The sequence below is a fragment of the Plutella xylostella genome, chromosome Z (genome assembly GCF_932276165.1).
Source record: "Plutella xylostella chromosome Z, ilPluXylo3.1, whole genome shotgun sequence".
NCBI classification, from domain to species: domain Eukaryota; kingdom Metazoa; phylum Arthropoda; class Insecta; order Lepidoptera; family Plutellidae; genus Plutella; species Plutella xylostella.
The window spans coordinates 6,856,596-6,877,684 of record NC_064012.1 but is presented as its reverse complement, the minus strand read 5'-3'; the positions used below and the strand labels follow the sequence as shown (position 1 = coordinate 6,877,684).

Below are 21,089 nucleotides of genomic sequence, written 5' to 3'. Positions count from 1 at the left end.
AGTATGTTTATATGTTTGTTGGTATGTATGTTTGTCCACGAATATCTCGGAAATGATTGATCCGATTCTTACTATTCTTTTTAGAGTTCCGTACCTGAAAAGGAAAAAAGGAACCCTTATCTTATTGTTGTCCGTCTGTCTGTCACCACCCTTTTTCTCAGAAACGGTAAAAGATATCAAGCTAATATTTCATATACATATACATAATGATGAAATTAAAAGGAAAAATATCTCAGGTAAGTAGACTTGTACGGAACCCTCAGTGCGCGAGTCCAACTGGCACTTGGCCGGTTTTAATATTTCAAAATATAATATAGAAAATTGTCCGGATACAACTGATGTTCAGACTAGAGATGCCACGAATATTCGGCAACTATTCGGTATTCGGCCTATTCGGCCAGTTTTTTCAGTATTCGGTATTCGGCCGAATAGTAAGTAGTATTCGGCCGAATACCGAATACTTAAAAAAGTATCAAATATCTTACAAAAAGGAATAAAAAAATCAATTTAATCGAAACATTTAACTATCAAACAATAATTTATTGCGAAAACCTGAATACAACATCGCACTTATGACAGTTGCGCTTTTTTTCATAAAATATACAATACCTGCTACTGAGACACAGGTATTTTTTAACAAAATATATAAGGTTTGGCTACTGATTTGAGTTGGTACAACCAGTTATACGGATCTGCCGTAAGATTAAGAAGAACACTTTTTAAATAAAACTTTTACTTATTGAATTATACTGGATCACATGCCGAATATTCGGTGGCCGAATATTCGGTATTCGGCTAAGAGCGCCAGCCGAATATTCGGTATTCGGTATTCGGCCAAATCACTATTCGTGGCAACACTAGTTCAGACTCGTATTGAAAAAAGTACCCAGCCAAAAAAGGTTTGTGATCTCTGACATGTCAAAAATTGATAACTGTCAGAATTCCGTGAGATAAAAGATTAGAGATTAACTCAGTCCGTTGCTTAGTAAAAGTTGTAGTCTGTGGTGCTGAGGCAACCCTATATAAGGTGGCTTCTTTTTCAATGCGTATAACCACGTATAACTTATTATGCACCGTAGTCCAGTTAAGTAAGGCGCCTCAAAAATAAATTGGTAGGTAAGTAAAGAAATGCGATCTAAATTAGATCTTATTGCTTATGGGATGGAGTCATATTTCTTTGATAGCCATTGCGAAGATGGACTTCTGTACCTGGTACTAGTTATTATTCTGTGCTTAGGCTTTAACCACGACCAAGCCGGCCGTCAAATAAACAATAGGATTTGTAAAATTCGCTAAACTGGCAACCCTATCCTGGAAGCTTGGCGGCAGGCTTGATTACAGCCTCAACTTTTCAAAATAAAACAAAGCCGATACAGTCTAATTTGTCTTTAATCTCTCTTAACAAACAAAAAAATGATGGCAAACAAAATATGAAAAAAAAATCTCTCTTAAGTCGGTGTAAAAGTAGTGTATAATATAAAAAAAATCTCAATGCTATGAGCTGAAGCGTTTGTCTAGCTTCGCGAGTATTGTGTGCAGAGTATCGTTGGAGTAGAAGCAGACCAGCGCGGCTTGCGAGACGTCTTCGCCCTGGAACTTGGAGAGAACCCGCATGGCATGTTCTAGGCAGAACACTCCCTTCTTGTCCACCAGACCTGTCACCTGTAGGAAAATTTAGAAGGCATTATTTAATGAAATAGCATTAAAATATTATGGGATGAAAAGGAAGTTATGTAAAACAAGAGTGGAGACCGCGAAACGCAGCGAGGGACCCTGCCCGCTGGACCGGTGACCTTAGGCGGGTAGCCGATAGTGGCTGGATGAGGAAGGCCTAAGATCGATGGTTGTGGCGCTCCTTGGGAAAGGCTGACGATGATGATGTTAAACAGGAAATATTTTTACTGCTGATGAACCTTTGACCGGTGGATTAAATGAGTTCTTAAGTGGGGACCACGAACAGGCAAGCTAGCCACACCCACCGGCCCACTGGAGCGATAACCAGACTAGTAGCTGAAAACAGAATGGCGCTCTTTGTGAGAGGCCTATCTCCAGCATTTGATGGACACAGTAGGAGTTTAACGGAAAGCATTAGATCGCATCCAGTGGCGTTCTTTGGCATAGGCATGCGTCCAGCAGTGGACTGCTAGGCTAAGGAAGAAGGATAATAAACTCACCTTAGACAAGTAGAGTGTGCAGCGGCAGACGTCGCACTCGTCCAGTTCTCGAACATTCCACGCGCTCCAGCGCCGCTTCGGCGGATGCTTGGAGTCCTTGCTCTGAAACAAACGAGACACACAAGTTGGCACTGTTAGAAGTAATAAACATGATTACTACATAATAGAAATATTTCTATGTGATTTATAGACATCGGTGGGGTGCACAAAAGGAACCTCGCCGTGTGACGTATAAACTGTATGTTATTGGCGCACCCTGGGCAGTCAGCGACCCTCCGATCCATTATACCTACCTTAATCTCACAATGCCTCGCATCGGTACGAAGCACAAGCTCATGTAGTAATCCCCGCAAAGGGACTCGCCAAAGGCACCCGCTTTTCGCTGCACATTTGTACTCACGTCATAGGTCGCGAGGCGTATCGCTGCTAAAGCTTTTCGAAACATACAGTATGTTGTTTTTCGGACCCAAAAAACTTTAAGGGTGGATTCTACGAGTAATTTCATCGAGAAAAAACCCCGAAAAACGACACACTGTATATTACAAGAATGTGTCATCACTCCTTTCGGATTCTTGAGGCAAGTGAGGCACAGTACTCACATCACCCCTCTCGGGATCAGGAGGCACGGTCCTAGGTACTCACGGGCAGCTGGTGCAGGGCGCGCCGGGCGTGCAGCTCGCGGCGCAGGGCGGCGGCCAGCGCGAGGGCGGCGGCGCGGCGCGCGGGCTGCGGGGCGCCGCGCTCCTCCACCGCGCCCAGCAGCAGCTGCTCCACGGAGAACATGGTCGGCTCGTGGCTGCGGCGCGCTTCCTGCAATAGATAAAATAATAAATAGGTAGTCATGTATTTCAGGATCACTATACCCATATTACACACAATATTACACAATACAAAATAAGAACTTGAACACAGTTAGATTGTAGTAAGTATAGGTAGTCATTTTTATTAGCAGTTAGTGTCCTGATAAACAGAGAACTAGCAAACGCTAGACTAGCTAGAGGTACAGACGTAGAACGGGTTTCTAAGATCTAATAAGTGTTACAGGTCAGGGTAAGTAAGGCTCCTTTGGTGCGAGGCGTTGCGCTTGCGCCGTCCCAAAAGAAAGATCATAAAATATATGTATACGAGGGCGATACCGAAATGATCGGGAATAGAAAAAAGTACAAAGATATCATAATATTATTTACTTTTATTGTTTTTCAAAGTAGTCTCCGTGACATTCAATGCACTTTTTCATTCGATTAAACCAATCATTGAAACAGTAATTCCAGTCTGAAGTGGATACTGTCAAAACAGCTGATTTGTAAGCTTCGACCGCCTCTTCTGGGCCGCTAAACCGTTGACCACGTAGCATATCTTTAATTCTTGGGAATGTAAAATAATCATTGGGGCTCAGATCAGGGCTATACGGAGGATGGTCTATCAACTCCACGTTTTCCATATTTAAAAACGTTCTTGTTTTGCGAGCGGTATGAGAGCTTGCATTATCGTGGTGAAGGATTATACGACGATTCGGGTTAGTTTTACGAAGTTCTCTTACGACTTCCGGCAAACAAACTGTTGTGTACCAATCAGCAGTAACCGTCCTTTGTTCTTGTAATGGAATCGTAGCCACATGGCCAGTTTTCGATACAAAAGAAGCGACCATTTTTTTCGACACGCTGCGTGAGCGAATAACTTTTGTTGGCTTGACCTCACCTTCGAAGACCCAAACTGCCGATTGATGTTTTCTTTCGGGCTCATATGAATAAATCCACGATTCATCACCAGAGACGATATTGTAGACAGCATTTGAACTGCCTCCATTGAACCGTTGCAGAGCAGATCGACACCAATTAACACGAGCCGACTTTTGTTCCTCGGTCAAACGGTGGGGCACCCAGCGCGAAACTAACTTCTTGACACCCAGTTCTTCATGTAAAATGGTTTGAATGGCTGTCATACCAATGCTGAGAGAAGCCTGAATCTGCTCGTATGTCACATGTCTATCTTCTTTTATTAACTGGCGTACAGCATCGATGTTATCTTGTGTTACCGCTGTTTTTGGCCGACCAGTAGAAGGGACTGTGGCAGGGGGGAGTCAGTGCCTTAATGGCTGAACTTTTAGTAGAAGCTAGTGCCATCTCTTTATATTACTCTTACTACCAAAAAAGATGTAAGATGGCGTTATCAACAAGACCATAGAACAATAACAAGACACATAGATAAGTAGTATTTGAATGTTAACATTGTCATGATCTATGGCTTTTATGAAGAAATTGCGTGTCAGTGTCAGTTCAGTTGTCTTACAATGTCTCGCAAATAACATTTTTGTAATAAAAGCCTATACTCTCGGTATATCGTTATTTATAAATTTTATATACCTACAAATAAAAATAAACATGGTGTGTCAAGAAAAAGCATCTTTATCCGCAAAAAGTGTTTTTATGAAATTCTTGTGACATGACAGATTCCATATGGATCCAGGTTCCATGTGGTTCCACGGGAACCGAGCTGAAATGGCGGCACTGGCAAAGAGCGATCGACATCTTCATATCCGCTGAAGATTAAAATACTATGTGTACCAAACTGATAAATGTCGTCAAAGATTTGCCTTGCGAGGATAAATGATGCACTATTGGACGAAATGACTTTATCACCACAAGTGACAAGATTTGCTTCTCTTGGGAAACATAAACTAGCAAAACATGAATTGGTTTTCATGGTGAAAGGAATACACACACCCACTCGCATATTATTTTACAAGTGACAAGAACAAAACTGAACTGAAACATTGTTATATGCGAGGTAATATAAGAATTATATAATAATTTGTTTTTTATTTATTGTTGCATGTAGGTAGGTACATAAATAGATTGAACTTAAATTTAGCTGATAAATGTAATAACTGTTGTGTGGTGTAACTACGTCAACGCAAATATGTCTTATATCTTTATAGATTGAAGTTAATAGCCGGATCCCCACCAGACGATCCAACGCGATCCGATCGCGCGATCCAAGGAATCTTACATACTAAACTTCTTGGATCGGGCGATCGGATCGCATTGGATCGTTTGGTGGAGATTCGGCTATTAACTTGTGATAACAATATCTATATATACAGGGTGTCCCAACAGGGCACCCTGTATGTATGTACAATGAGGTTGAGCAATATAAAGAGATGGCGTTGTAGGCTCAGTATGACGTATAGAGTATGACAAAAAACTCCTCCAGATGGCACTCTTTACACAATTGTTTATTTTTTCTCTATGGACTGTGGTAAGAGAGGAACGTCCACGGCGAAACTCAGAATACCAACGATATATAGTCGTTTTACTTGGTGCTTCAAGTTTATAAATAGAAACAAGCTCGGCGAGACATTGTTCTTGAGATAAACCTCGACGAAAGTTGTGAAAAATTATTGCACGGAAATGTTCCCGCGTAAGCTCCATTTTTTACACCGACTTGTCAAATTCAAATGATCAATACTCTTTTATTTTTAACTTTTTTTAAAATTCGAAAATGGAATTATGTTTGAAAAAACACTACATTTGATACACCAAAAAGGTTTCAATCTAATTTATTCCTAAGTATTCTATTCCCGATCTTTTCGGTGTAGCCCTCGTATGGCACCAATGAGGGCTCGTCTTTACAGCCCATTACTCTACTCTACCTTGGTTCACATAAGAAGTCTTCTGATATGGCCCTCATATCAATCATAATCACTAAAATAAATAGCATAAAAGCTTACCTCAAAATCGTTGGAGACAGTCTCAAGCCAAGAGAAGGGTGCGTAGTACACGCTTTCAGATATCGTGTATCCTGTGCAAATTGAGCAACTGTAGGCCTGAAAAACACAAATAAAACATTTATCCTGAAACTAATTGGAAATTGGACGACATATGGTGCAGTGGTTAGAGACGCTGACTGCTATGCCGTAAATCTCGGGTTCGATCCCCGGCCGGGGCGACAGATATGGTACTCGAGTCTTGGGTGTAAATTATATGTATCTGTGTAGATAGTATCTACTAGTACTAGATACATCAACTTTCCGATACCCATGTTACAGGCTCTGCCTAGCTAGCTAGGGGCCAGATAGCCGCGTGTGAGATGTCCACACATATCGTGTATGACGAATACCAAACACAAAAACCTTCACCGTAAATCAAACTAACCTTAGGAAAAACGATAATAAAATCGCCGGCGCGCTGAGTGGCCCGCGTCAGCGTGAGTTTCTCCTTCACCAGCAGGTCTGGCGGGATCATGGTGACGTCCGACGGCAGCCAGATCGACTTGTTCTGGCAGAAGGCCGGACAGAGCGCCTCGACCGCCCGGCGGAACTGGTCGCTTTGCGAGTCCGGGATTCCGTACCTGGTGGAATATTAGTTGCGTTAGACGTGTAAAGGTATTTTTTATGTTGTAGAGACATTTACTGTGGATCTATCAGGTATAAATTCCGCCCTAGACAAAAGCTAGAGCGAACGATTTTTTGCAATAAATTTTGCAGAAGGTACCATGCTCAGCATGTGCTGTCGTAAACAGAAACTTGATTTGTGGTAACGCTGATTTTTAGCATGACATGAGACAGCACAGTATACACACCAGATCTTGTCGGGCCCCTGGTGCAGGAACTCGGTCCAGGGCAGCCCGTGCGGGTCGCGGTGCCAACACGACGACGAGTATAACATGCCGAGGTGCAGAGTGGGCACCGTCACGCTCAGCACTGGGCCTAGAGAGCGCAGGGCCGACTCTGCGCATGTGCTTAGCATCTGGAATTAAGGGTCTGGTGAGGATTGTTGTTGTTGTTATGTTATAGTTCACTAGATGTATAGACTATCGTCCGCTTCGGCTGTACTTCTGGCGTCGCTACAGCGAAATCCATTGGCCTGAAGCACGCTTTCAATGCCATGGCGCCACGTTAACGATAATCAGCAAGTGATTTCATTACACTTGGCATATAACCCAATGCCCCACTGCTAAATTAGGGGGCAATTCTAGACCAAAACAATTATATTCACTATTTTGCAACGATTTCCAACATTCAACTTGTAAGGAGATTGTAAAATTTCAGGTACCCCCTTACCTTAAGATTCCAAGGGTGTCTAGCGGAGGGCTTCGGCTTCTGCGGCGGCGCCTGGTCGGCGGTGTCGACGGCGGCCGCATTCACGCACACATGCTCGTCGCCAGCTGACACGAGACGCCAGTAGCGACGCTCAATCTCGTCCGCGCTTTCAGCTGAGGAACCTAGCTGCATCTGCATCACGTTTCTGGCCACCTGGGGGGTAGGGATTGTCGTTTATATCCCATTCCACGGAAGACATCTGATATAAACAATCTACCCTTCTTCGAATGTAATAAGGGTTCTGTCAGATGTTATTTCCCGTGGAATGGGATATAGAGTAGATGCTCAGGTGCAAATACCGTGAATAAAACTGAACAACAGCTTATAAATAAAACATAACATAAAGGCGGCCTTATTGCTTAAAGCCATCTCTACCAGAAAACTTTTGTTATGGGAATGTAATATATGGGAGATCTGGTGCAAAGTGGTTTAGGGGGAACAGGGAACTTTGGTTCAGCCAATATCTTGTTTAGGCTATGTTTACGTGCAGGGCAGAGACAGACAGAATAAACAAATAATCTGTATTAGAACAAAGAGTAAATAAATAAATAAGAGTATAAATAAGGTTTAAACACCACAGCGCTCAATATCTGTTTTGTTTTACAACTAGCTTTTGTAGTAAAAACTTCATTTCTTAATACACATACCTTCTCAAAGGTGGCCAGATTCATGCTGCGTCCGGTGACTATGCAGTCGTCGGCCTCCTCCAAGGCTAGCTCCATGTCCTCGTCTTCTTCATCATCATCGGAGGAGGACTCGCCCAGTAGCTGCCGCTGCTTGTGAAGCGGGTTCTGGGCGCGCCGGAGCATGCGTTTGTAACGCTTGTCCCACTCCTTGCCGACGCTTTCCAATATCGCTTGCCGCTCGTCTAGTAAGCGATGATTGAGAATTAGTAAGTATAGAAACATAGTATGGGAATCATGGAGTCACAAACGGTTAGTCATGAGTCATGATTCGTTTGACCCATATGAACTGTTCTTCTATCAACTGTTTTTATTGATGAAACGACGAGTTGACACTTCGCCTCACTCCTCGCATACAATTATTATTATGTTGTCGTTTTTCCATCTCGATCTCAGGACCATGGGGTCCGCAGAGGCAGAGGCCCGTTTGACATAGAACAACGCGGACTCGGGTGTACATTCATACTCAATGCCGTTTGACAACATTAACCTATATGAAATGTGACACCAACAGACGATTTTGTGTGTAAACTATATAAGTAAACCCAATGAAAACCGCCGGTTAGCAATTATTATTATAAACTAACGTTATTGTAATACAAACCATTAGTCAATGTGTCGTAGGGTAATAAATATTTCACATAGACTTGGTCTAGCTTTCTCTCTACTTGACTTCCTTTTGGATAGTTCATTTCCTCTGCCACTTTCTGCCATTTTTCTTTCTCAATCACTTTCTTCAGTCCACCCATTCTTTGAACTATGTGGTACAGTTTTGGCAAGTTCACTTCTACACTGTCAACCTGCAATGGCAATGATAGGTATTAATATCTAATAATTATGAGATGAAGGTATTCCTCAAATAATTCTACTTACCAATGGAGGCCTGGTAAAAAGAACCTTCTGTGTAGCCAAATGCTTCTTTATAGCGCACAATTCCCTTGTGGCCGACCCCCATCTCCTGAACATCTTGCCTGGGTACTGGTTGCAAGCAGTGAACCTCGCGCCTTCCCGCAATTGACATTCAGTAGAGAATCCCGGAGGCGACACTATTTTGCAAATGCCATACTTCGAGGCCTCAGGAGTTATCTTTTCCAGGTAGCTGAATGGGTTCTGCAAGTAATTAAGAATATTAATACTAATTATAAAATAATGTTGAAGTGATAACTAAGGGGTAGTTACACATTATTTTCTCACCTCAAATTCAGTTTCAGTAGGATAGAAGACTGGAGCATCCACTATTCCACCCTTTTCAGATGAGGATGGCGATGGAATGGGTTTATTTTCAATAGTACCTTCAGTTTCACGAGTAGACGGCTTTACCGAGGACTGCTGCGGCGAAGGTAGTAGTTGCACTTTAGCCTGCGGCTTTTGCTGTGATGACTGTGACTTTTGAGGAAGCTGTTGTGACTTTTGGGGCAGCTGCGGTGACTTTTGCCGATCCTGTTGTACCTTTTGTTGAGGCTGCTCTGCTTTGGGCGGCTGTATCTTCTTTTGTTGTGGCGGCTCCTTTTCCTGTGAAGGCTGAGATTTCTCTTGAGGTGAGTATAGCTTTTGCTGCATCAGATCTATCTTTGATGGCTGTTCTGACTTTAGCAGTTGTGGCTGTAACTTCTGTAGTTCTGGCTGTGACTGTTGCAATTTATCTGTTGGGGGTTGTAACTTTTGCCGAGGTAATTGATGCTTCGGTAAAGTTTGCATCTTCTGTTGTTGGCATTGCATCTTTTCATCTAGCTTTTGTGCCTTGTGATCATTTGATTTAGTTATTAGTTCCAGTTTTGGTTTTTGGGGCTGCAGCAAGGGTTTTTGTAGTTGTATCTTTGGATGTAATTGCGGCTTTAGCAATGGCTGCTTTAATTTTGCCCGCAGTGGAAGCAATGGTGAAATCTTGGGCTTCTTGAAATACACCGGCTTTCCCTCACTGTTGTCATCAACTGTTGTTAAATTGCTATTAGACATAGTAATGGCATTGGAAGAAACAGGCTGGTTCTTTATATCTGTACCAATTATTTTTTTAGCAATTTTAGGTTCAGATTCACCATTCTTTTCAGGTTGTTTGTCATCATTTTTATTTAGACTAGTCAACAACTCCTCAAGAAAGTTGTCTTGTTCCATTAGTGTTACGATTTGCTCATCATTCTTTTCATCCACGGTTTGGGTGACTTCAGCTTTAGGCACAAGGCGAGCTCTCATTATTGTCTTATCCTGGTTAGGCACTTTAACTGATACAAGTTGTACTATGTGGGAGCTATTTTGTGGCAAAAGGTCTAAGTAGAGATTTTTCTCCGTAGCGGTATCGCGGCTGCGACGGCGGTTTTGTCGGAAGCCCAATAATGGCGGTTCGCGTGTCGCATCTGGTTCATTGAATGCGTACACATCACTTGCCGCTTCAGCTGGCTCATGCAACACATTTAAAACGCCATTCACCAATTTTGATAGCTTTGTCACCTTGCTGCAATTTTGACATGGCCCATTACACTTTTCAATTATGTGACCGCTCTTGGATGCATCCTGTATGGATTTTAATGTCGAATACTGTAAAGACGGGCATAAAGTCCCGGGAGAACAAGGCACATCTAAAGGCCGAATATGATCTTGAGGTGCCGAAGGCATATATATACTACTTAACTTTTTGGGATCTTTAGGTTTGAGCATTCTTCGGGTCCAATTCTGAGGAATTTTAAACTGTTTCTGATCTGATTTCTGACCATTACTAGGCTGTGCTTCTGCAGAGTTAGCTACAGACTGTGCTTCTGCAGAGTTAGCTACAGGCTGAGGTTTTTCAGAACTGACTTCAGGCTGTGGTTCCTCGGGAATAGCAGCCTCAGGTGGTACTGAGTGAGAGTTTACAATCCATCGTTCAATCTCATTACGTCCATAGTAACTGCCGTTTGGACCAGTTAGAGTATTAGATAATGGCGACAGTGGGGGTGTCTCTACCACATCATCTGTTTTTATGACCTGATCTGGTTGAGTGTTGCAAACTGCCACTGGTGATATGTCTTGTTCTTCAGTTTTCTTTATTATAATAGGTTCATTGCTTAGTCTGGTTTTTTTAGGCTCATCACTTTCCTTGGTTATATTATTAGGTTCATTGGTTGGCTTCGTTATTTTGGGTTCTACAAAACAAGAACATAATTTCAAACAATTAGGTACTAACTAGAATACAATATAAATTCGTAAAACTATGGCAATGTCCTAAAGTGACTTTACAATTTTTTCCTTCACTGTAAATACTAAAAAGTACAATAACTCAATAAAATTGTAATAATTAAAGTTTTTGTAATTCAGTAAAATGATATTTAATGCATTACCAGTAGCAGTGCTCGCTGCGGCCGCTGCTGCTGCAGAACGAAGAGTACACAACTTTTTAGCATCCTCATCCAGAGGTTTACTCCTCTTTCTCTTAACTTGACTAGTTGTTGGACTTGCACTTGCTGGCTTCTCTGGTCCTGGACTTTTCTTTTTTGCCTCTGTTTTCTTCTGTGTTATTTGATTAAGTGGTGTATCATCATCTGTGGAGAACTCCGACATGATGGGAGATATGCTTGCTTTTGGCACACTGACAAGAGTCTTTTTTTTACTGACTGTCACAATTTTCGATATCAGTCTTCGCTTCATGACCCTGGTGCGTGTGAACTTGGCTTTACTCTTTATAACTATCTCCTTCTTTGTAAACCGTTGACGTTTGAGTGAGCTCCTTGATCTGAGCTGCATAGCGCCTCTGAAGTATTAAAGTAACATTTTGTATACAGGGTTATTGGTAAGTAGACCTGGTCCTTTCAAGAGGTGATAGAGGAAGGCATTTCCAGTTGATTGAACACTTTAATGCATTATCTGAAACTTAACCATTTTTAAGATATTTAACATTTTTTTTTTTTTGCCAAAATGTTATGGTTTAAACCGAAAATAAAATAACTAGCCATATTTCAATAATTTTTTTGATTGTTTTGCATAAGTAATACCTTAAGAAACTACTTAAAATAATCAATTGTGCATTATTCGACTTAAATTAGACACAACACATCAAAATAGTTAAACAGTTAAAAAAATTTATTCAAAACGCAAAAACTAATAAATCAAATTAAAAAAGAATTTCATGTGACTTTTTTTGTGCACTTTAGTTTAAAAACATTTTCAACTTATAAGCTTTCAGCACAGACGCTAAAAATTCAACAGGAAAACTAACAAAATCAGCCCAATTTAAAGGTAAAAAGTGTGATTGTTTTTAGTCCTGTTGACTTTAGTATGGAATTGGAAACCCCTGTTGAGTTTTCTCCGCTTTCTCTGGTTGTTTTGGCCATATCTTGGTGACATCTAAATTGATTTGATATGAAATTATCTTATTTGAAAGCATATAAGTTGACAATGTTTTTAAACTAAAGTAAAAATATTGATATATGGCTAGTTTTTTTATTTTCGGTTTTAAGCATAACATTTTGGCAAAAAAATAAAAAAACTTAAATATTAAATATCTTAGAAATGGTTAAGTTTTGGATAATGCATTATAGGGTTCAATCAACTGGAAATGCCTTCCTATATCACCTCCTGGAAGGATCATGTCTACTTACTAATAACCCTGTATACATAGGTGCCTACTGCCTACTTAATATTTTGGTTAAACTTACAAAAAATTATAAAAGAAATACTCTGTATCATTCAAAATTTATAATTTGATAAAATACCTGATGCTTTTCCTAACAAGTTTAGCCGGGCGGGGTGTGACTGGTGATGGAGTTTTGTTCTTGACTGTTTTGATGGCGGCATTGTGTCCCTTTGTCACTGGAGCAGGCAATATGGTGGGAACAACATTTACTTTCTTCTTTGGTAGTCTCTCCACCAATACAATGGGATCCAAATGGTGATGAAGACCTAAGCAAAACAGATGGTTATTTATAATGGTCAATTATTCTACGAGGCGTTTGGTACATAATGGGCTGCCATATATTTTTTGGTCAGAGGGAGATTGAGACCTTCATTCTACGTATGACTGAAGACAAAATTGGTCCATTTGCCAAACACCCTTTATATTGATCAATTAAATAGTATTGAATTGTATATGTTTATATTAGTAAATCAGAATTTATTGTATTTGAATATATTGTATATTAGGAACTAAATTATTATCAGAATTGTATATACTCTTCAATGAAATCATATCCAGCAGATGTGCAGCAGACATATTGCTATAGACCACATTCTTGTTATTTTTCTGAGCATCAGCATCTTTCACCGGGGTAACATCAGTCCTTCTCTCACTAGTGCTTGGAGGGATGTATGCTCCTTGAGCAAACTTCCTCTGAGCTTGCACTTTCCTGAAAAGTATTGTAGTAAAAAATTAGGATAAACTGTACATTAATAGCCACTGATTTGGGCTTTCGTGATTTTTTGGCAGATAGTTGATGTTGTAAGACAGCTTCATGCGAAGTTTCAACTTGCAGCTTCTTAGTAATTAATTATCAAATGCCGCAAGCGAAATACGACGCACGCGCACGCGCTATTTAATTTTGTTTGACTACATTTAACTTTATAAAAAAAAATATATTCAATTTACAGACACAAGACTTCCCTCAAAATTTATTAATGAATCGATTATAAAATATGAGCTGAGTGGGATTCTTGCTCAACCAAATTAAAACAGAACATCATGATCAATTAATTCATCATTTATTATCACACATTATGAAGAAAAAAAACATTTTTTGACTGAAGTAAATGTTTTAGGTAGATATAGGTTCCTATCTACCTCTTTCTTTTACTTCAAATAATATATCTATGAATAGGTCTTTAACTATGAAATTGTCGTAGCTTTTACTAGTCATTTCCAATAGAAAATAAGTTTGGAATAGCTTTGTATTCTAAATTCAAATTAATTTTGTTTTAAAATCATGACATTCTTTTTACAAACTCAGTCCGTTGCTTAGTAAACGTTATAGTCTGTGGTGCCGAGGCAACCCTAAGGTGGCTTCTTTTTCAATGCGTATAACCACGTATAACTTATTATGCACCGTAGTCCAGTGAAATAAGGCGCATATTCCATCAAAAATAAATTGGTAGGTAAGTAAATAAAAACGTGTGCGGCTGGAAAGCGATCTAAATTAGATCTTATTGATTATGGGATGGAGTCATATTTCTTCGAAAGCCATTGCGAAGGTGGACTTCTGTACTGGTACTAGTTATTATTCTGTGCCAAAACCTAAAGATAGGTGCAACGACAAGCAAAGCGAGGAGGAGCGTGTTAGGTTCACATAGATATCGAAAAACAAAGCGAGCGGAGCATTTCAAATATAGAGTAAAACAAACCTAACCTAACTCCAACCACAAATATCTTGGAAACCAAGAGACTCCGCGGGTGGCAGAGGGTACGAGAGGATGCCCTCTGCCCCCCTCCCTCACCCCCCCACCCCCACACCCTTCAAATCGACGGCTATTAATGTACAGTTTTTTGAACACTTTGTTATAGCCCTCCCTCAGACCATGGAGCATTCAATAACCAGAGCATATAGTAATAAAATAAAGTTGCTTGTCTTGGAATTTTTTTTAGGTAAGGCTTCTCAACATTTTTATTAAAGTCTCTATAAATCTAACTGTATTTTATTTTAATTAGATTTTATAATATTTGGAGAACTTTCAGCTATAACACAATATGATATAATCAAGTTACAAATAGCCAATTACAAGTTCCCACATGTGCTTGTGGTGGTGAAAGCACATTGCTTCTTGAATTTATGCTTACCTTCTCATGGTTGTGTTCGAATTAATAAAAGTCCCGTGTGGCCTTATACCAGAAAATGCACAATTAGGTATAAAAGTTGCTTGTTTCGTTCAGGGAAAAAATAACCTTTCACGACATTTATACGCAAGAGGAAGAAGCAAACGCACATTTTAATTGGCATACCCCCAATAGTAGTCCTATTAAACAATAATTTCTTTCTACCTCCTACATAACAAAGGTAAAACCGGTAATTGGTTTACGAAAAATATGCTGCACCTTGCCTGTGTGCATTACTTTTTGAATTTAAGCTTACCTTCTCATGTTTGTGTTTGAATTTGTATGTTTCGAAATCTGCGGACCCAGGTATAATAATCAAATAGTGTAAAAAAACACTACAAGCAAAACAAAGTTGATTGATACACACGCGTCGACATCTTTGACGGGATTCACTGCTTAGTTTCTCATTTAATAACTCATTTTACACAGTAAATCTAAGACTTATGAATAGGCATTTATGATTATTATTTACATTTGAGCACTTTAAGAATTAAATATATTGATAATCATCGTAAACGCTTGCAAAAGGCAAAAAATCGTTTAGTTTCGATTTGAGAATTTGTTCAATTTGTCCACAGACAAGACATCTGCTAAATTTGTCTGCGCTTAGTCTGTGACCTTGGTCTGAGCTGTGACCGGTGCATTTTTTTATAAATTGCGTACAGACCGACCGGCCGCCCAACGAACGCCCAACGAACGCTCAACGATGATATTTATCAAAGATAGATAGATAGAATACGCTTTATTTGCACACCAACAAAGAATCATATGAATAACAAATTACAACTTAATTAGGGTACAAAAGGCGGTCTTATCATTAAAAGTGATATCAGCCACACAACCTTCGTATGGAGGGAATAAGACATAAGATTGGGTGTAGTGTACATGTTAAAAGGAAATGTAGATTCATTATTATACTACACACTAACTCTAATATTACAAATATACTTACATAGAAGTACAATTTATATTTGTACATACTATATTACATAATAATACATACCATATACTATTATTATTACTATTATATAATATAATAATATATTTTATTGACAAATAAACTATTTTATTGCCATCAAGTGTACATTAAAGATCTTAAACATACAGGGGCGATCGCAGCAACGAAGGTCAACGAAACCCGTTGGTTGGCGTTTGTTTGGCCGGTCTGTACGCAGCGCAGCTATAAACAGGTCACAGAGTAAAGGTGCCGACACAGAAGCGGACGCGGCTGTCATGTCAGCCGCGTCCGTAAGCCGCGTCCGATAGTGTGTCGGCGCCTTTACTCTTATTATTCCCAGAGCTGGCCAATGTGTTATTTTAATGATTGGCCAGCTTTCGGATTAGAACAAAGATCATTAGATATAATTATATTATTACTGTAACTTGCAAGTGTCTTTACGACAAAGTTATTTTTAGGGATCCGCACCTCAAAAGGAAAAAAGACCCCTTATAGGATCACTTTGTTGTCCGTCCGTCTGTCTGTCACCACTATTTATCTCAGAAACGGGTAAAGATATCAAGCTGATATTTTGCATAGATATACAAATTTACGGTCCCGACAAAGAAATAAAATTAAATTAAAAATATATATATTTTTGGGTACCTCTCTTTCACGTAAAATGGGGATGATATGGATGGAATATTATAGGTAGGTAATGTGCTCAAACCGTTTTTTGATTCAGTGATTGGTTTACGAAATATTAATCTTCAGAGTGCTAATTTTTGTTAGTTTCAAGTGCCCCCCCTGCTGGCTAAATGATTGGTCCAAAAAATATGAAAAATTCACGGATGTAGTACATAATATATGATGACATTAAAAGGTAAACTATCTCAGGTAAGTAGACTAATAGACTTGTACGGAAGCCTCAGTGCGCGATGCCAACTTTCACTTCGCTGGTTTTTTTTTTATAATAAAGTTTGTTAAAATTGTGTTTCCCAGTGCTTCCCCATATTAAATTTGAGATCTTCTGACAGGTCATTAAAAAACATTAAAAATCATAGATGGCTCTAGTATTATCTACATACGCCCACCACTGCAATAAAAAAACGGGATCATTGTAACTATGAAGGCATTTCTAGCGCCATCTATGATTAAGTTATTTTATATTAATGAGTTGTCAGAATGCCTTCCATTTTATGACTTTTGTTTTTATTTAATCTAGTAGGCGACTGTTTGTATATTATTAGGCAAATTTAATATACTTAAATCATTAAAAAGAGAAATGATTCAAACTAACAATTTAGCGTTGAAAAATAACAAACATTACTTTACTAAGGGTGAAAAATGTATTTTTTTTCACGTCATTGCCATTTTTGTCGGCATTCTAATATTGATAGTAATATACTTCATTCATCTTTGCTTTGTAAAACATGACCTTTACGACGTTCTTAAATTTAGACGTTTCAGTTCGGCAGATGGTAAGTAGGTATAATTAAAGCTGCTATCTAAAATACACATAATTATTACAAATAGCGTAGTTTAAGTACATAATGTATCGGCACCTTAAGGTGGGGACACATCATCGGACGCGGCTTACGGACTTAAAGGTTTCTACTATCTAGGTAAGGAATGTACACTACGCTGTTCAAACTATCGGACGTAAGTCGTGGACGTAACCTTGGGCTGACCTTCAGCTTTCAGACGTCCGAGAGTGATCTGGCACGAGTTCCAAAAGGCCATGCACACTAATCAGTCGCGGCTGACAGCCGCGTCCGTCAGCCGCGTCCAATGATGTGTGTGTACCTTTAGCGTGATGAAAAAATAGTAGATTGTCTCTATTCAACCACCTAGCGCTTACCCCGAATAATATTTTTGCTTTATTTTGATTTCAAGGAAAAGCAGAATACATTCCAGTTGGTGCAGTCTTCTTAGATACATCCCAACCAAAATCTGTTTGCAATTCTTTACTACTTCGCAAGCAATGGTCTTTAGTGCCGGGGAACTGTGCGGCTATGCGAAATGATCCTGATTTATCCATGATGCTACCATATTGGAGGATACAATATGTCCTGATGGAAACTAATAACATAGGCTAGTTTTTTTTAATATAAAATATAGGTACTTACTTTACATTCTGACAGCTCATTAAGAAAAGAAAGAACGCAGTCATAGATAGCGTTCATAAAGCGTTCATACGACAGTTACCGATATTTTTTACTACCGTTTGAAAAATTATACCTTTCTTATCTTTAAGATTTAAGAAATAATTATAATAAACTGTATTTTAGTAACCACGGATATTATAAAAAGTTTACCGCATCCACATTTTAACAGACAAAATATGTACCACAACGTGGGTTTACTTGAACATGGGACGTGTTTTGACACAGGCTTCGACTTTTTAAGTAAGAATGTCTATTAAATTTGTCTAATCAAAACTATTAATTAATTATTTAGTTATCTAGTATCATTCTGAACATTGACAGAACCTAATTATACGTTTATTTACTTTTAGCATCCAATGTTGCAGGAGAATACATAAATAATAGCAATACTATAAAAAAAAACATAAAAATTGCAAGTTGGAACTGGAACAAAAAAAGTTTGTACCCATATTTCGGAGTTATCTGAAAACTTATTTTTAAAAAAACCTACTAAATGAATGACGAAGAAAACGTATCAAATCAGAAATTACAAAGAATGGCTGCCATAATAAACATTTTTTAGCACTTCATTCACATAACACATAACTAACTAACGTTTTACATTTTAGATGCACTGGATCCTTCAATAAAAATTACAACGCTAAAGTTTATTCCCAATGAAGTATGTTATAAATTATGGTCATTCATCACAAATTTTAGGCCATATGAATTTTGTCTAAGCATTGAAAATGAAAAGGAGGACAATTTGTGTTTTGGTGGGTAAAAAAATAATTAGGATAAGTGTGTCTGAAGTTGGCAAGAAAAGAATGGCGCAATGTAATGAGACTGAGAGCTCATTAAAATAACTTAGTAAATTATATATGGCGTGGCATACACTATTTTAGTTATATGCTTTCTGAAAGTATAACAAAGTTACAATTAGTGACGACAACGCCAACATACGCCCCGTATGCTATGCATCATGACGTCTAAAATATTAAATTTGTGTTGAAATTTCTAGATATTACGTTTGTGTTCGTACCAAGTAGAAAATACATTATTATGACATTGATGACGTCTATAACGTCGTACGTCGTCGTCGTTTCCCATGTACGAAAATTCAGTTTATCCCTAGTTCCTGCCTTGCTTTGTAAGCACCCAAGCTATGTAGATACCTAGCGAGCGATCCTAATGCTAGCTGAGTCTCAGATATGGAAATCTGATACGGAGTAATGATATGAAAGTTGACCAGGATTTAAAATATATTTTATCTGTTACAGAACATGGCGCATTATTATTATTGAAAAACAAAATTGTGGGTTTCTTCTCGTGGGGCGCAAGATGTGGAAATGGAGACCAATCGCCGGTGATTGCTGCTAATATTCTAAGCTTTAAAGACTGGCTAAAAGATATGATGAAAATGTAATAAGTACTTATTAATTTTGTAATTTCTTAATATATACCGACAGAATCAAATATACAAATTTTTCATATTATTGTTGTCTCTATTTGTTCTGTCTATTATTTTAGGTACTTCTTAGCTTTATAATATTTTGATTTTATGCTGTATAGGTGTATAGGTAGATAATATATTTTAATGTATAAATTTGTATTTAGTTTAGCCGTAAGCTTTTTGCCGTAAGACAAAAGTGGCGAAACCTAACGCCTGACTCAGAAAACATTCCATATCACATTATTGTAAGAGCAACCAAGAAAAAAAATCCGGCCAAGTACGAGTTGGACTCGTGCACTGAGGGTTCCATACAACTCTACTCACCTGAGATAGTTTTCCTTTTAATGTCGTAATATGTACTACATCCATGATTTTTTTCATATTTTTTGTACAAACCATTTAGCCTAGTTAGTAAGCTTAATGGACAACATTTCAAAAAACTAAAGCTGCTATAAATCGAAAACCATTTCGAGATTTAGCTCAAAAGGACACAAAAAAAATGTTTTTGTATTTTTTGGATGTATCATTTTCGAGAAAATCATAAAATAGTAAAAAAGTGCTGATGACGTCATGCATCAGGTGCGATGCATTTTGATGATCAAAGCCTATAGATTTAAAAACAAAGTAACTGTCACTTTCATTTTTGATTGAATTTGACGTTTTATCGTGACGTTGTTGTTTATTTGGGTCATTTTCATTAATTCTTTCTGACACTTTCTGACTATTTTTTTATTTATTATTAACAGATGACCTCTATATAATATGTCCCAGAGCATTCCACCGCCTACACAGCTGAAAAAATGCTTCTGCTTATTTTTTTACATGATAAGTACCTACTTTCCATCATCAGAAATATCAATGTCATTTGAAAATGGCCCATTTGTTGGTTGGCATGTAAACAAAGTTTAAATGTCACTTGTCAGTGTCATTTATGTTTTTTTTCGAGACTCAGGCAATAGACAAAAATAAAAATTGAGCCTAATATGTGACTTCACTTCCGGTTTTAAAATAATTAACTTTGAAGTTAAAAATAACATGCAAAAATTAATGTATATACAAAATAAAAAAATACGGGTCCACTAATTTTCTATAAACTTTCCGAATAGCTAATAAAAATATAGGGTAAAGAAAATGAAATGTTGTCCATTTTACTGACACGTACCGCTATCACGCGCAGCTTCCCGTGAATAGCCCGACAGATGAGTCAATTTTTTAAAAATGGCCGCCGACATTTGAGGGGTTATGTCTTAAGGTGCCGACATACCATCGGACGTGGTAGACGGACGCGGCTGTCAGCCGCAGCTTAAAGGTACCTATCTAGGTAAGGAATGTGCACTAAGCTGTTCAAACTATCGGACGTAAGTCGCGGACGTAACCTAGGGCTGACCTTCCTAGGTACATTCCTTATGTAGATAATTTTAAGTCGCGGCTGACAGCCGCGTCCAACGTTGTGTCGGCTTCTGTAATTTTGTCTTAATACTGCATTTTGTTTTATTGTAGTGCTCCAATGCTCCAAGGACTTTGTATACAAAGTTTTAATGAGCTGACATAAAAAATCTCTTAAAAATCTCATTTTACTTCAACCAAACTTCAAAAAGCACCATTATTATTCTGAGGATGAAAGGTATTTGACAGTGACATTGACACATAGATTTGACGTTCTACGCATTGACATTTGTCATAAGGTAAGCGTTTATAAATTTGGCTACCTATAAAAGATTCATTTCATTGACGCATCGCAGTCTTTAATACTAGGTGCATCTCTCTGTCAAGTTGTTAACAAATCTGATTCGCTGGAAGCGAAGATTCATTCTTCATTCTTGAA

The 21,089-nt window shown here is 38.6% G+C and overlaps 2 protein-coding genes across 5 annotated transcripts; one reads left to right on the top strand and one right to left on the bottom strand.

The window, feature by feature from the left end:
* Nucleotides 1-1,371: 1,371 nt before the first annotated feature.
* LOC105397904 (protein Jumonji) lies at nt 1,372-15,311 on the bottom strand. 3 transcript variants are annotated; one of them, XM_048632644.1, is made up of 15 exons: nt 14,984-15,311; nt 13,098-13,270; nt 12,641-12,827; nt 11,270-11,679; nt 9,153-11,074; nt 8,832-9,068; nt 8,563-8,758; nt 7,923-8,143; nt 7,237-7,428; nt 6,756-6,922; nt 6,329-6,524; nt 5,905-6,000; nt 2,817-2,984; nt 2,175-2,276; nt 1,372-1,662 (listed from the first exon to the last, which is right to left on the bottom strand). In XM_048632644.1, the coding sequence occupies exons 1-15, from the start codon at nt 14,989-14,991 to the stop codon at nt 1,495-1,497; spliced, it is 4,443 nt and encodes a 1,480-aa protein (XP_048488601.1). In that variant the 5' UTR covers nt 14,992-15,311; the 3' UTR covers nt 1,372-1,494. The 3 variants fall into 3 exon arrangements, with proteins under 3 accessions (XP_048488601.1, XP_048488602.1, XP_048488603.1); XM_048632645.1 differs by lacking the exon at nt 14,984-15,311 and adding an exon at nt 14,692-14,926; XM_048632646.1 differs by lacking the exons at nt 11,270-11,679; nt 12,641-12,827; nt 13,098-13,270; nt 14,984-15,311 and having other exon boundaries at nt 9,153-10,550; nt 10,583-10,711.
* Nucleotides 15,312-16,903: 1,592 nt separating this feature from the next.
* LOC125491266 lies at nt 16,904-19,304 on the top strand. Of its 2 annotated transcripts, none has more exons than XR_007268209.1 (6): nt 16,904-17,145; nt 17,561-17,785; nt 17,956-18,072; nt 18,183-18,269; nt 18,441-18,587; nt 19,092-19,304. XR_007268209.1 is itself a non-coding variant. In XM_048632806.1 (6 exons), the coding sequence occupies exons 1-6, from the start codon at nt 16,950-16,952 to the stop codon at nt 19,235-19,237; spliced, it is 891 nt and encodes a 296-aa protein (XP_048488763.1). In that variant the 5' UTR covers nt 16,904-16,949; the 3' UTR covers nt 19,238-19,304. The 2 variants fall into 2 exon arrangements, 1 of the variants encoding a protein (XP_048488763.1); XM_048632806.1 differs by having other exon boundaries at nt 17,561-17,758.
* The last annotated feature ends 1,785 nt before the right edge of the window (nt 19,305-21,089 follow it).